The 13,343-nt window shown below is 39.2% G+C and overlaps 2 protein-coding genes across 2 annotated transcripts; both read right to left on the bottom strand.

Moving 5' to 3' along the window:
* Positions 1-673: 673 nt before the first annotated feature.
* On the bottom strand, positions 674-6,393 carry stoml3a (stomatin (EPB72)-like 3a). Its single transcript, XM_073491265.1, has 7 exons — positions 6,315-6,393; positions 3,409-3,512; positions 3,016-3,088; positions 2,425-2,507; positions 2,039-2,242; positions 975-1,109; positions 674-865 (listed from the first exon to the last, which is right to left on the bottom strand). The coding sequence occupies exons 1-7, from the start codon at positions 6,391-6,393 to the stop codon at positions 674-676; spliced, it is 870 nt and encodes a 289-aa protein (XP_073347366.1).
* Positions 6,394-7,190: 797 nt separating this feature from the next.
* On the bottom strand, positions 7,191-12,920 carry slc25a15a (solute carrier family 25 member 15a). Its single transcript, XM_073488926.1, has 7 exons — positions 12,609-12,920; positions 12,430-12,521; positions 11,477-11,735; positions 10,311-10,451; positions 10,050-10,225; positions 9,806-9,964; positions 7,191-8,308 (listed from the first exon to the last, which is right to left on the bottom strand). Exons 2-7 carry the CDS (start codon positions 12,482-12,484, stop codon positions 8,187-8,189), a joined length of 912 nt encoding a protein of 303 aa, XP_073345027.1. The 5' UTR covers positions 12,485-12,521; positions 12,609-12,920; the 3' UTR covers positions 7,191-8,186.
* Between the last annotated feature and the right edge of the window lie 423 nt (positions 12,921-13,343).

Below are 13,343 nucleotides of genomic sequence, written 5' to 3'. Positions count from 1 at the left end.
CACTGAAGCTTAGAGCAGTAACAATAACAACAGTGCAAATCTGTTTTAATTGCAGTATTCATACAGCGGCCATTTTCCTCCGAGATACTTCTGGGTTCCAGGTTGCAAGTCACATAAATGTAGGGAATCTCACAAATTGTTTCCATTTCACCGCTTCCTCATTGATCAGCGACTGAAATGATGTTGGATAGCTAACATCTTGAGGGGCATTAGGCCATATTTCAAGGTAAAACAACATATTTGATAACCTGTTAGCTAACGTTAGCATTCAGAAACATCAATTAGTGCGTTTCAGTTGTCTTTTCAGTTGCTGATCAATCAAGAAGCAGTGAAATGATAACGTCTTGTTAGATTCCCTACATTCATAGGACTTGCAACCTGAAAAAGCAGTACCACACTTGAGCTTCCCACCATGAGCACGATGTCAGAGAAAAATGGCTGCTGTGTGAATCTGATTGATTGCTGGCTACACATTAAATAACGCTGGCTTAAAAATTGAGCCAGTGTGGCATCAATATAGCACAATTTGAGCCAGTATTGGTGTTATTTTTATATTACTGTTGGGTTACTGGATTAAATGGTACTGGGTAAAATTAGTAATGCGTCAGTGCTATCTTGACCCCACACTGGGTCAACTTTAACCAAGTTTTTGTTTTAGTGAGTATGAGATTGTTCACTTCCTCTGCATAAATCCCTGCAACAAATCTATGGGCAGAGGGAAGATGATGGTGGAGTTCTTCTCGGCTGCGATGGAGTTGAGGCTCTGCAGGTAACGCAGCTGGAGAGCAGAGGGTGACTCAGCGATCACCAGAGAGGCTTCTTTCAGAGCCCTGGAGGCCTTCATCTCTCCCTCTGCTGCAATGATCTGAAACACAGACACACACAATCATCATTCCTTCCTCCCCTTCTTTGTCATGGTTAGAGTGTATCAAGAGGAAACCCAATTAAATCTTCTCATCGTCCTCCCTCTTTACCTTTGCTCTGGCCTCCCGACTGGCTTCTGCCTCTGCTGCCATGGCTCTCTGCAGCTGCTGAGGCAGCTTCACGTCCTTGATCTCCACACGCTCCACCTTAATACCCCACGGATCAGTGGCTTCATCCAGGGATTCCTGAAGAGGATCATTTAACAACAAATACTCCATCACATAAAACCAGTGTTCGCTCCAGTTATGTTTTAGTAAGCAAGCAATCTAATGACTATGAAATGTATCATGCAACTCTTCAAGATTATGGAGCCTTTTAGCCTTTATTAACTCATTATTTGGGTTTTGCACATTTGTTCTCTGGTTCAGCCTCATTGGTCTCATCAGTGCTGTTTTAGCAGAAGCAAAAGCAGTTTTATGTAAACAGGCTCTGATGAACCCACAGCGCCAACCAGCAGACACACAAAGTTAACGACAGTGGGTTAAAAGGGTCCAATTAAAGATTCAGGTCTTTTCTGTTGGTTTAAACCAAAATATATGTATAAACAGTGAGTGAATTTCGGACTTCATCAGTTGGTTAGAAACATGGTGATGAAGTTTTTCCATGTCTGCTGGATGTCTGAACATCTTTCATCTCAAATGTACAAATTGTACAGGACCGCTGAGAGGCAAGCAAGAAAAAAAACATTTCTGTCTGAACTAATTTGTTTTCTCTCCTGTGATTATGACTCGAGAACAGGTCAAAAAACTCCAGCTGGATAATATTTCAAGTTTCTGATTTATTTATTATTATTTTTTTAATTCTGCACCTGGTCAAAACACAAACAAATTATTATAACAAAAATATGGAGGGTAATGAAGTAGATATTGGACTTTTAAACATATACAGTCCAACTGTACAGCTACATTTTATTAGTGTTTGGATGAAGGCTAAAATGGAAGCTGGCTTAAATATTAGTTTTTTTTGTTGCCTACATTTAACTAATAGGGGTCACCAGAGCATAAATTAGTTTTTATTTTATGTTCAACAATTCCTCTCTTCATAGTTTTAAAATGCAACATTCCCATCCCTCTTTTCTGCCCTCCGGGTCTTTATGAACACACAGTTTACTCACCTGCATACTGAGAGATATCCCCTCTCTGTCTGACAGCAGCTCTGACAGGTTTTTAGTACCGAGAACGTTCCTCAGAGTGGTCTGAGCCAGCAGTCGTGTAGATGAGTGGGCGTTGGACACATTGGCCACAGATGAGATGGGGCATTGTATGCGGAAGTACACCACGCCATCCACAGACACTGTCACTGAGTCTTTGGTTAGAATCTGCAACAATGACAAAAAGCTCCAATTATGATGCTGCCACCATTTCACCCAGGAAGATGATCAGCAGTTTTTAATAATGACAGAGACGAGCTGGGATACAGGAGAAACACACATGAGATTCACACTTTTGATTTCAATCGAACAAATGTAAAAAAAAAAAAAAGAAAGAAAGAAAAACATACCTCTTGTGGAGGGATGTCAAAGGACACAGTTCTCAGGTCGACTTTCACAAAGTTATCAGTGCAGGGCAGAACAAAGAAAAGTCCTGGAAGGAAGAGCCTGCTTTTATTTTTGAGTATCCATCAGTCAAGTACTTTGACAATCTATTCAGATCACTATATGAGAGGAGGAAGTAGTACACTTGTATTTGTAAAAGTAGCAATACAATAATGTAGATAATCGTTTGTTACAAGCGAAACTCAAACATCTCAATTTTTACTGAAGTAGAAGTACAAAAGTATCAGAATCAAAATATACTTAATGTACCAAAAGTAAAAGTATTCATTATGTAGAATAACATATTTAAGTATAATATTTATTATATTATTGGATTATAATCATTGATGCATTAATGTGTTCATTTCCTTAATGTTGCAGCAGGTAAAGGTACCGTGACCTGGATGACTGAGAGCCTTCATTAACGTGGTGTAATTACTTTAGTTTATCTGCTTGGTAATTTTTAAATTGGACTGAATTGAATTGGTCTTTTAGTCAGGAAACCAGTTTCTGGACATTTTCCCCAACAGTGAATAGCAACAGATTAAATGACGAACCTGGCCCTTTAGGTTTCCTGTCTGTGATCCGGCCCAGTCTAAAAATGACAGCTCGCTCGTACTCCTTCACTATCTGGATGGTAGAAACGTGGCCAGCCATAGAGAACATTAGAAAGAGGAAAAACAAATTATTGTAAAAGATAAAAGTTAACTCTGACATGTTGTCACATCAGTCAACTAAATGCAAATGCATCATTGTAATGGTTAGACCCATATTAGCCATAACAACGCTGGCATAGTCGGCATCCACTTCTTATATGGTTTTCAGCTATATGTATGTGTCCACACTCATCTTTCTTGCAGTCCTGCTAGAGTTATTTTTTTCAGTAATGAGGAAAACAGTGCTGCTACAGTGGATATGATCAGTAGTACCACAATGAGAATATACTCCACCTTAACACACATAAATAATGTGAGCGGGAAGGTTACTGCTATGAAGAGGAGGGATATGAGGACGAGTATCCAACCGAAACATCCCAGTCTGCCTGAGTTTTTATCTGTAGAGAGAGTAAAAAACACTTCACAAGCTTCTACTGGAGTACACAGAGGGATGTATGTTACTGTACATGTATGTATGGAAAATACTAGTTATTGCATATTTTACATGGCACCTTCTTCCACATTTGTGAGTGCTTGAATCCAGACAGAACACTGTTTATAGTCATTTTGTGATACAGTTAAACAGTTTAAACACAACACGATCTAGTGGGACGGCACCTTTTATTAAAGGTGACACAAAACATTGATGCAATCAGGCAGCGAGACGTCTCATTTGTCACTAATGAGGTAATTAATCTCTGAGGGAGGTCACGTAACTTCAAATCCACCTGAGTCACAGCATGTTGTGTAAAGCTGCTGAACTATTTATGTATCATTCCTAAAATGTTTACATTGTGATGGAGTTACAGAAAAAAAACTGTCTAGTCTCGTAAATTTCCCAGTTAACAGGGCTGCAGCTAACTAATATTTCAGTTATCGTCAGTGTGTTGATTGTTCTGTTTATTAGTTGATCAATAACGTAGTCTATAAAAATGGGGGGAAAAATGCAGAACATAATGTCTGAGAGCCCAGTGTGACCTCTACAAGTGAAGTAGGTTTGTTCATTTATTTTTGTTCATTTTCTCATCTAACAAGAGAACAACATCCAATGCTTCCAGCATCTCATGTCTGATTTTTTCCTTTGGTTTTCATTGTAAAATTGAGTATCTTTGTATTTTGGACTGCTGTAAGGACAAAACAAGCTACTGCACTTTAAGATGTACCCTTGTGTCTAAAATCTAAAGATATTAAATCTGCAATGATAAAGCGGACATATCCGGCTCAGGTTTGAGAAGCTGGAGGCAGTGAATGGTTGACATTTTTAAGTGCTGTTGAAGGACGATGCTAGAACATTTTTTCCTTAAAGAGCTTTTAGTGGACAAGAAACAACCATATTCATGATCACAATTCTTTCAGAAAAGACAAAGTATAGAAACACTACGGAAGCCCTGAGGGGCAAGGGAGAATTTTTTTTTCTGGTGCTCCTCTTTCTTAGTTCTAAAATATTTTTTTAATGTGTGAAACAGAGTGAAAAAAAATGTTTTCACTGGTGAAAATATTTTTTTTATGTGTCAAGCCGAGTGAATTTTTTTTTTTTACGAGTGAAAATTTAATTTGGATGCTTTTCATCTTATTAAGGACATGAGTAGTGGCGCACTTCTGCCCCTTGTGGTCAAAATGAGTATTACAGAAACACTTGGAAAAATATATTTTTCACTGGGTTTCACACACGGAATAAAAATATTTCACTCGTGAAAATTATCTTTTACTCCTCTGAACACATGAAAAAAAAAATTTACTCAGCTCGACACATAAAAAAAAAAATTCACCTAATACAATTTTTTTTTCACTCTGTTCCACACATGAAAAAAAAAATATTTTAGAACTTAGAAAAAGGAGCACCAGAAAAAAACTTTTCTTTTTCTCCGTAAAACACTGATAGGAACAATAGACTTAATAGAATGTAATACTGTCAGTGGGTTAAGCACAACGTTCCACATCACATCACAAAGGTGTATACATTACATTTAAGTGAAATCATTTTTTCCTTGTTTAGGACTTTTTTATAGGCATTAAAAAGAAGGATATCACTCTAATGCACAGGATTATCAAGAAAGGTGAGATTATTCAAACATCAGACATTAAACTCTGGGCCTTAAAAGACGTTGGTGAAACCACACGCATGTGTAACAGAAGGATAACCTGTTGAAGAAACATGTTTTAAACCTTATACCAAACTTTTTAATTTTTTTTTTCTAAAAAAGACATATTATTAAATGATGATTCTATACATGCAGTTTTTATGTCACAGTGACCATTAAAAATGAAGTTATGGCTCTCTCCTCATTCATCTAGATAAGGGCCTGGTCTTGTTCGCCTGAAATAACTGCCAATATGGCTGATGAGGGTCAAAACTTGCATAAAAGGACTTTGGTTTAGTCACATTTGCCATCCTTCCTCACTCTGTGACTCTGCAGTAAATAACAGGATATTCTGGATTTGAACATTGTTGTAAACACTTGGGATTATGTAAGCACATAACTCAACAAAATATATGTTTTAAAAAAAAGGTCCTGTTGTTTTTAAACATTTTAATGCTGAAATGTTACATATTGTATCTTTAAGTGTCAATCACAAAAACAAAAAACTTACGAAAAAAAAAAAATCCAGTTGTGAATCAGGTTTTATTTGTGGAGTGAGTGGGCTGTGAGCGAGACTAGCAGCCAGTCAGTGTAATGGATGGACCATGACTAATGCTCTAAACAGCCTGTCTCAGTAGAGGTAGGAGTTCTGGGAACTGACGTCATCAAGTGAAACCAAACTATTTTTGATTAATTTGCTTGAGATGTGTATCAATACATATTCAATTATTACATATAGATTTCAAATGTATGTAAATATTGTTGGATTATTTAGTTTGATTAAGTATTTCTTGTTTAGAATCTGTTGTTGTGTCCTCACCGTGTGTCGTAGTGTAGTAAACTTTGTATTATTATTGTGAAAAAATGCCTTTTGATTCACAATAATAATGAACATTGTAAGTAAAAAGAAAGCTTTAAAGACAATTAAATTAACTCTGGATTATGTTGTGTCAAAGTATTCTGTAATCTCTGTCTGGTTTTCTGATCAGCAGGGACACCTGCAAGAATTCCTGGGTCCCTTAAAAACAGCACCCTGGGGCCCTCGACTGTATTGAATACCGGATATAATGACAGTAAAAGTGAAACATGCACTTTTAAAAGATCATAAAAAGTCCTTACCTTCGACAGTATCCACAGCGTTGATCTGAAATTTGCCTTGTGTCACCATCTCGGCCGTGCTGGACGTTGTTGAGATCATTAGTGAGAATGTTGTCGCTGTGATGAAGCGAGTGAAGCAGCGCTGCACTTGTTTACCTGTCTGCTCTCCCTGCGGGGTGTGGCCTGTTCACGTCCCTCATCACCTGCTGCATCTCATGAGTCTGACACACACACATAAACTCCCACCTCACCTGGTTGGTGGGTACCAACAGGTAACATGAACCATACAGCCGAAGCAGTCTCTATGTGGCTCCTGTGATGGAAAGCTATGAGTTGAGCTCTTGTGCTTTCCCATTATACATTCACATCCAGTAGTCTGACACCTGTTGGGTGCAGGTTATGAATAAACAATAGGTGGCATCCAAGTAGTGAAACATGAGAGCGGGTGCAGGCACAAGAAGATGTGATCATGTCTCTCCTCCCTTAGAATGGAAGTTTTACCAGTATTTAAAATGTGCGAGGAGATTTCAGGAGAGCGTTAAATACATAGACAAAACATGTGTGAGGCGGAGAGGGGGGAGGTGTGAGGTAAAGACACCCAAACTTACCAAAGGAAATGAACTTGACAGACTTTTTATCGATTGCAAATTTGAACGGTAATGTTGTGTAACTGAGTAATGTAGATACATAATCACAGTATGTTCAAGGTAAGTACACAGTGTGTGTACATGGGAGCTGCTTGTTGCCAACATTTTCCAGTGAGGTTTAATCAACTGTCACATGATACTTGGTCACATGACAGCTCACTACAGTACATGAGTGCCTGTGAATCCAGGCTCATTTGTTAACAATGCTACAACACACAAGTTTAAAATCCAAGCAAGATGGTAGCATGGATGGATGGTTTGGTAGTTTATTGTAATGGGATGAAAAACATGTTTCAAAAACATCAGGGTGTGTACTCTTCAGGCTTTTGTGTGTGTTTAGGTCAAGTCTGTTGTACATCCCGTCCAGCTGGGTTACTCACAATTACTGGCAGCGTCTTTTTTTTTTTTTTTTCTCTTTTCAAAATTGTTTCCAAGAAAGGCAAAAGATTCACTTCCTCCTGTATCTTAAGTTTTAGTTTGACAATCAGCATGTTGGAAACAGAAAGTACATTACAGACTGCACCCCCCACCAAGATGATGATGAAGTTTTATAGTCGACAAAACATGTCTAGACCTTCACAGCAGAACAGTGTTACAGCATTCTCCTACACAAATGATGACAAAAAAAAACAAACAAAAAAAACAACATAAAATGGCTCCATACAGCTAGTACTGTGGTTGCAAATGACTTCTTTTGAAATCAATTTGGAATCTAGTTTTCCGGGGACTTAGATTAGGCTGGTTGAGCCGTATGGAGCCATCCATACCTATGCCTTTTATTAGTATTATGAAAAAAGAGTATGGTTTCTAACTAATCTTAACTCCCATGGATCAAGAAGCAAGAACAATTTTTCTGCTGCAAGAGGAAACTAAACTAAAACTAGTTTAGCATGAACAGGATCCTCTTGTAGCGAGGCCGGCAGAATATCCTTCAGCTAATAGAAAGAAACTAAAACAAACACACACACAAAAAACAAGACCAAACAGTATAAAAAATAAGGTTAAGTATGACAGTAAGACTTATGGGATTAATACTTTATTTCTTAATCACCATGTGTTCACAATATATTCAAATCAACAGCCATAACCAAAACCTCATTATTTGCATATTTTTTGGTCACATTTAATCAAACATAAAGACACAATAAAACTTATTACTTATTATTAGTCATTTCATTTTAGAAATACAAGAAGACATGGCAGGGTTTCATCAGAATACTTGATTCAATGGTGACGACCCTCCACATCAGGCACCAGCTGCCTCCATCATAAACTTGCGACTGAGCTCATAAGCCAGGAAGAGGGCTCCGTTGGCAGGGAAGGTGCGTATCATGGTAGGAGTGAGGCCAGAGTACAGAGCAGTGAACCCTGTGGGACAAGACAGAGTCAAACAGCTACACAGGCCATTCCCCACAGATGAGTCAGGCACCCAGCTTGGGCCAATTTCTAACAAAATGCTTCACACTCTGCATCCAAGTCAGACCGGCGGTGGTGCAATTACAGCTTTCAACGTCTAAAAGGGTCAGCTGCAACTCAGGACAGAGGCCCTGAGAAGAAAAACTGATGATCCAGTTTCAATTTTTGTCTTTCTTTTTTTTTTTTTTTTTAAAAAAGAGGAAAGTTGAAAAAAGTTTGAAAAAACCTATTTCACCTGGAAGAAAGATAAAACAAAGAAGAAAGACAAATATTTTTTTTCACCTGTTTGAAAATGGATCACCATAATGTAACTTCTGTAACTCAGGGCTGCTGTTGTAGTTGTAGCTTAGGATTTATGCACATAAGAAACTCGGGGTGTAAAGGTTTGCATTAACTTTAGTCTACATTCCACGAGTCAACATTCAATTTCTGACATTCTAACATACTGCGCTCAACCAGCGTGACTGTAAGTGGAGCTTTATTTGTGTCACGTCAACAAACATTTACAGTCTCAAGCTCTGGCTTTCAAAAGTCATGAAAAGAAAAACTCCTTTAATTTATCAATTACTGTTCTTCTAAAGAAATTCTACAAGTATCCGACCTGTTCTGTGAACTCTGAGGCCCATGGTGCCAACAGATGGTGCAGATGGTGTGGCATGTGGCGGTGACTCAGTGCATTAAGCATTCAGACAGAGATGAGATGTACAGTTATATTTGACTAAATGTGCAAATCAGGTCAGACTGTGGTTTTTCACACACTACAGTGTCTGGTTCACAGAGAACAGTGGAATAAAAATATCCCAGAGGCTGCTCTGATCTGAAACATGTAAAACACTTTAACTTTATTCAGAGCTTATGCCTAACCTGAATCTTCAGCTTCTTTGAGGCGACCCATTGCCATTTTAACGCCTTTTGGTACTTCAACTATCTCAGGTGTTCCACCAAGTTTTATTCTTACTGTTTGCTAAGAACACAAAATTTCAAGACACAATAACCTTAAAAAAATACAGTCCGTGTACATCTTAGTCAAAACTCTTGTAACACTTGCAGTATAGAGAACAACTTTATTGTGACGTGGATCTGACAATAAAGTCGTTCTATATACTACAAGTGTCGCTGGAGTTTTGACCTCTTCAGTGTTTGTCCCTTCTCCATGCACCTTGGTATTACATGGTGGTTGTAATACCACAATGTCTGTAATGCTCTCTACAGTACGTCTTTTTTCAGAAAAGGGTTCTTCCACCAACTTTACACAATAAAGTGTGTGTGCCTTTTGTGGCTGTGGTATGTTTTGAAAAGCAGTCCACTGGTCTACCGTTGCACTCCTGTAACACTGAGTTATCCTTTAAGGTAAAAAGTTTGTCTCTGCAGAGATTACTTCTGATTTCTGAATGTCTGAACTCATTATGAATAGAACAGGACAGAAGTTTATTCTAATTGATATCTTACCTTCAGTGCGTATGATACCCATGAAGGTCTTTATGAAGCCTGCCTGCCTCCCAGTTAAAGCGTGCACCTGGATCCTGGACTTCACACAGTCTATGGGATAGACCACCAGCCACAGACAAGCTCCTCCAAATCCACCACTGAACATGAGTGGAAGAACACCTACAAAGACCAGAATTATTTTGTGGGAGTGGGTCACAGAAAAAAAAATGGCTCATTAAAGTTAAATGGGAAATAAAAACCATACCTATGCTGTCCTTGTCCGTGCCCATGTACCGGGCAAACTTAGACCGACACAGTTCATAGGCCCCGAAAAAGCAGAAGTAACCCGGCATCTCCCTCACGATGGTGGATGTCAGTCCTTGGTAGAAACCCAGGGGACCACTTGTCTTCAACACTGTCTTCACGACTGTCCACGGCGTGCTGGAGTCACAGCACAAAACACAGTTAAAAGTGTGAAACTAAACACGTTCTGCTCGTTCCCGCGTCATGATTCGGTCACACCAACCTTCTCTGTCCGCTCACGATCTTGCCACTTGATTCCATTTCGTGCATGGCCTGTAGTTGACATTTCACCAGCTCGGTGGGGCATGTCACCATGGCGGAGAAGATAGAGGCTAAAGACCCTGCGGATGCCTTCTGAGTATCACTGATGAGCGATGGAAAGGATTCAATAGCAGAAAGTCACAAAGGGCTTTTAGTGTGCATACAGGAAGACACAAACAAACATTCCTTCCTACCGGGGACAAGAAGACATGGCGAGAAGGAGCGAGAGAGAGTCGGGTACCAGCAGCGAGCGACCAAAACTGTTTGCTTTTATTTTGTATATGTCAATATTGAATGAAGTGTGTTTTACGATGAGTTAATGAGGCAAATATGCTCATCTTTGGTAAAAGAGAGTAACTTGAATTCAGATGGTGCACAGTCATATTTTTGTGTTAAGTAAGGAAAATAGATGTAAGATTATTTTCCTTTGTTGACACTTTGTTGACTGTTGACTCGTAGTGAACCAGAAACTTCTCAGAATTAAGTGTTTGTAAGATTGAGAGTCATTCCCATCTTATATCTTTACATCCAATTAAAAGAAACTTGTTGTTCTTCTTCAACATTTTATAGTTTTTTTCCCAATTAGTGAGCGGTTACGATCAGGGGAAAATAGTAAAATCAGGAACAAACCCAAACATCTGTCTCTTTCACAGCGAAGAAATCTCCAGAACGTCTGTAAAAAGTGAACTCTTACTGTCCAGCTGCTACAATCCAGACTGGAAAACTGTGAGCTGCTCAACATGGTAATCTGTTCTCTGAGGCAGGATGTTGGAGAAGGATGTAAATAGGATACAAAGCTCAGCCCTTGGCTGTAATAATGTCTCAGAAATAATTGAATGATTCACCGTCTCTGCAGTAATTTGTCTCCAAACAACATCATCACTGCAGTCTGTCCCTGCTGTTCAGCTTGAGGAGAAACTTGTTCATATTCTGTTGTGTGTCCCCAAAAGACCCGAACATATTCAGTTTACAATGATGTAAAATTGTGAGACTGGAGCCAGTCGTGACATACTTTCCTCTGCAGGGTGTGGATAGAGGAAGCAGCGACTCATGACAGACTTACAAGAAGTAACACTGTAAACTCATTATGGACACACGAATAAATGCACAGAAACGTTAGTGTCAAACCTGAGTTCGGCCCCTTTATCCGTCTTGGACACATAGCGGACCACATCCTGACAGAGACCGTAACTCAAGAAGAGCACGGCGTTCTCGCTGATGTTGGCCACAATGGCGGGGGTCGTGCCTTTGTAGAACCCACGCAGTCCCCCCTCCCTGTAGGTGGACATGAAGCAGTGGAAGAAGTTGCGGTACAGTTTGGGGAACGTCTGCATCTTCACCTTTGTGGTGTCAAACGGCTGACCGCTCAGCACGCAAGCTGTGCCACCTGAGAAAGGATTTCAACAGATAAAGATGGATGTCATGATGGTTTAAACACATTTTATTGTCAAGTTTTCTCCAAATAGATTCACTTTGGTACACAGACTCACAGTGGGTTAATGGTGCTGATCTCATCACATCATGACCAAAGACAACAGTTTCTTTTCTATTGAAGGTCATCCATAAAAAATGTATCAACAAAGAACCTCACTGGTGTGTGTTTCAGAGGTTATCTTTGGCATACCATATTCTAAATGTCTAACACCTGATTGAGATGATTGTAGCTTTGTTTCATTACCCAGTTTTTACTTATTTTATTTCCCTGTGTTACACTGTCTGCTGTTTAGATTTAGATTTGCAATTACCATCACAAATACTGTGTGTAAAGCACTTTGTATCTCTTTTTAAAGGTTCTATACAAATAGAGTTACTATCATTATTAAAAGGTTTGCCTGTTTCTGCAGTAGCCTGGACCTGTTCTGTCAGAATATACGGTGAAGATATCTTCACCTCTAAAGATATCTTGGTTTGGTCCTCTTCTTCAAAACACAACGCACAGTTACTTGTGTGTAATAGTTAGTTGGATACTAGCTGCATTTTGATGAATTACTTGACTTTTTGACAGGTTAGGTTGAGTTTTTGACAGAGACAGACAGACAGACAGACAGATAGATAGACAGATAGATAGATAGTTAACCCACCTATTGCTCCAGCTGTGGTGTCGATGATCGCCTGTATCGTGGGATGTGGAGCCATGATGATTCAAAAGATGCTGTGAACCTGAAACTTTAAACTTGTAGAATGGGGAAAATTAGTAATTATCTGTAAAGTTATGAAAGTACAATAAAGGACAATAAAGTCAGGATATATCTGACCTCACCTGTGCTCTCCTCAGTCTGCTACAGCGTGTTGATCTTCACCTTTGCTTGTGTTCCTCACAAACAGCACCAGCGTTCACTGCACCACAGGCTGTCAATACGTTACTAAAGTGTGCACAAGATGAGTTTGAATCGCCTACACTAGATCACGTCGTTTAAGTTTCATTATGAGCATACCCATTTGCACAATGACAGTGGCATTTTCAGGAACCGAGGTCATGGTACGGGCTTCCTTTAAATTCAGCCCGGTTTTGCTATAAGACTTAAAAGAATGTGACATCGTCTTGTGCTTTCGTTTTCTTGACGTCTGGAGTAATCTTTTGGCGGATTGCATCAAGTTGTCTTGCCATGCGTGCGTTAAGGTGCGCACTTTACGCAGACCAAGCGCAGACGCAGGAAGCTGGAAGAAGTTATCAAGAGGAAGCCGCAACAATGCAGGAAGTTGTTTATTTCATACCCAAAATTCAAGCATGATAATTCTGGGTATAATTGGGCTGTTACATCTTTACACTGTGGACTCTCTGCCTTTAATGGATATGACTTCTAAATATCATCTGGTGATTGTACAGCTGAGAAAATCACGCTATTTTCTCCTCGCTCTGTGTGCTACTTTGCTTTTATTAATTTGAAGTATTAAATCAATAAAAGCTGGACGTTTATTTTATTTTGAAACGAAAAATGCAAGTTTTATTTAAAGTCATACCGGCTTGACACTGTTGTGCCTCTTCCTATCTCAA

This window comes from Pagrus major, chromosome 2, assembly GCF_040436345.1.
Source record: "Pagrus major chromosome 2, Pma_NU_1.0".
Classification (NCBI taxonomy): Eukaryota; Metazoa; Chordata; class Actinopteri; order Spariformes; family Sparidae; genus Pagrus; species Pagrus major.
Note: the sequence above shows the minus strand (reverse complement) of the source record. Positions and strands in the feature narration are given on the sequence as shown.

What these genes read in the sequence shown, in the direction of transcription:
- slc25a15a (XM_073488926.1), bottom strand. Translation starts at nt 12,484, where the DNA reads ATGGCTCCACATCCCACGATACAGGCGATCATCGACACCACAGCTGGA. An exon ending in GATAAAGGGGCCGAACTCAG is followed by an intron (nt 10,452 to 11,476) that starts GTTTGACACTAA and finishes ATCGCTCATCAG; the next exon opens with TGATACTCAGAAGGCATCCG. An exon ending in CACGGACAAGGACAGCATAG is followed by an intron (nt 9,965 to 10,049) that starts GTATGGTTTTTA and finishes TGGTCTTTGTAG; the next exon opens with GTGTTCTTCCACTCATGTTC.
- stoml3a (XM_073491265.1), bottom strand. Translation starts at nt 6,393, where the DNA reads ATGATCTCAACAACGTCCAGCACGGCCGAGATGGTGACACAAGGCAAA. An exon ending in CGCTGTGGATACTGTCGAAG is followed by an intron (nt 3,513 to 6,314) that starts GTAAGGACTTTT and finishes CTCTCTCTACAG; the next exon opens with ATAAAAACTCAGGCAGACTG. An exon ending in CATTATTTATGTGTGTTAAG is followed by an intron (nt 3,089 to 3,408) that starts GTGGAGTATATT and finishes TCTACCATCCAG; the next exon opens with ATAGTGAAGGAGTACGAGCG.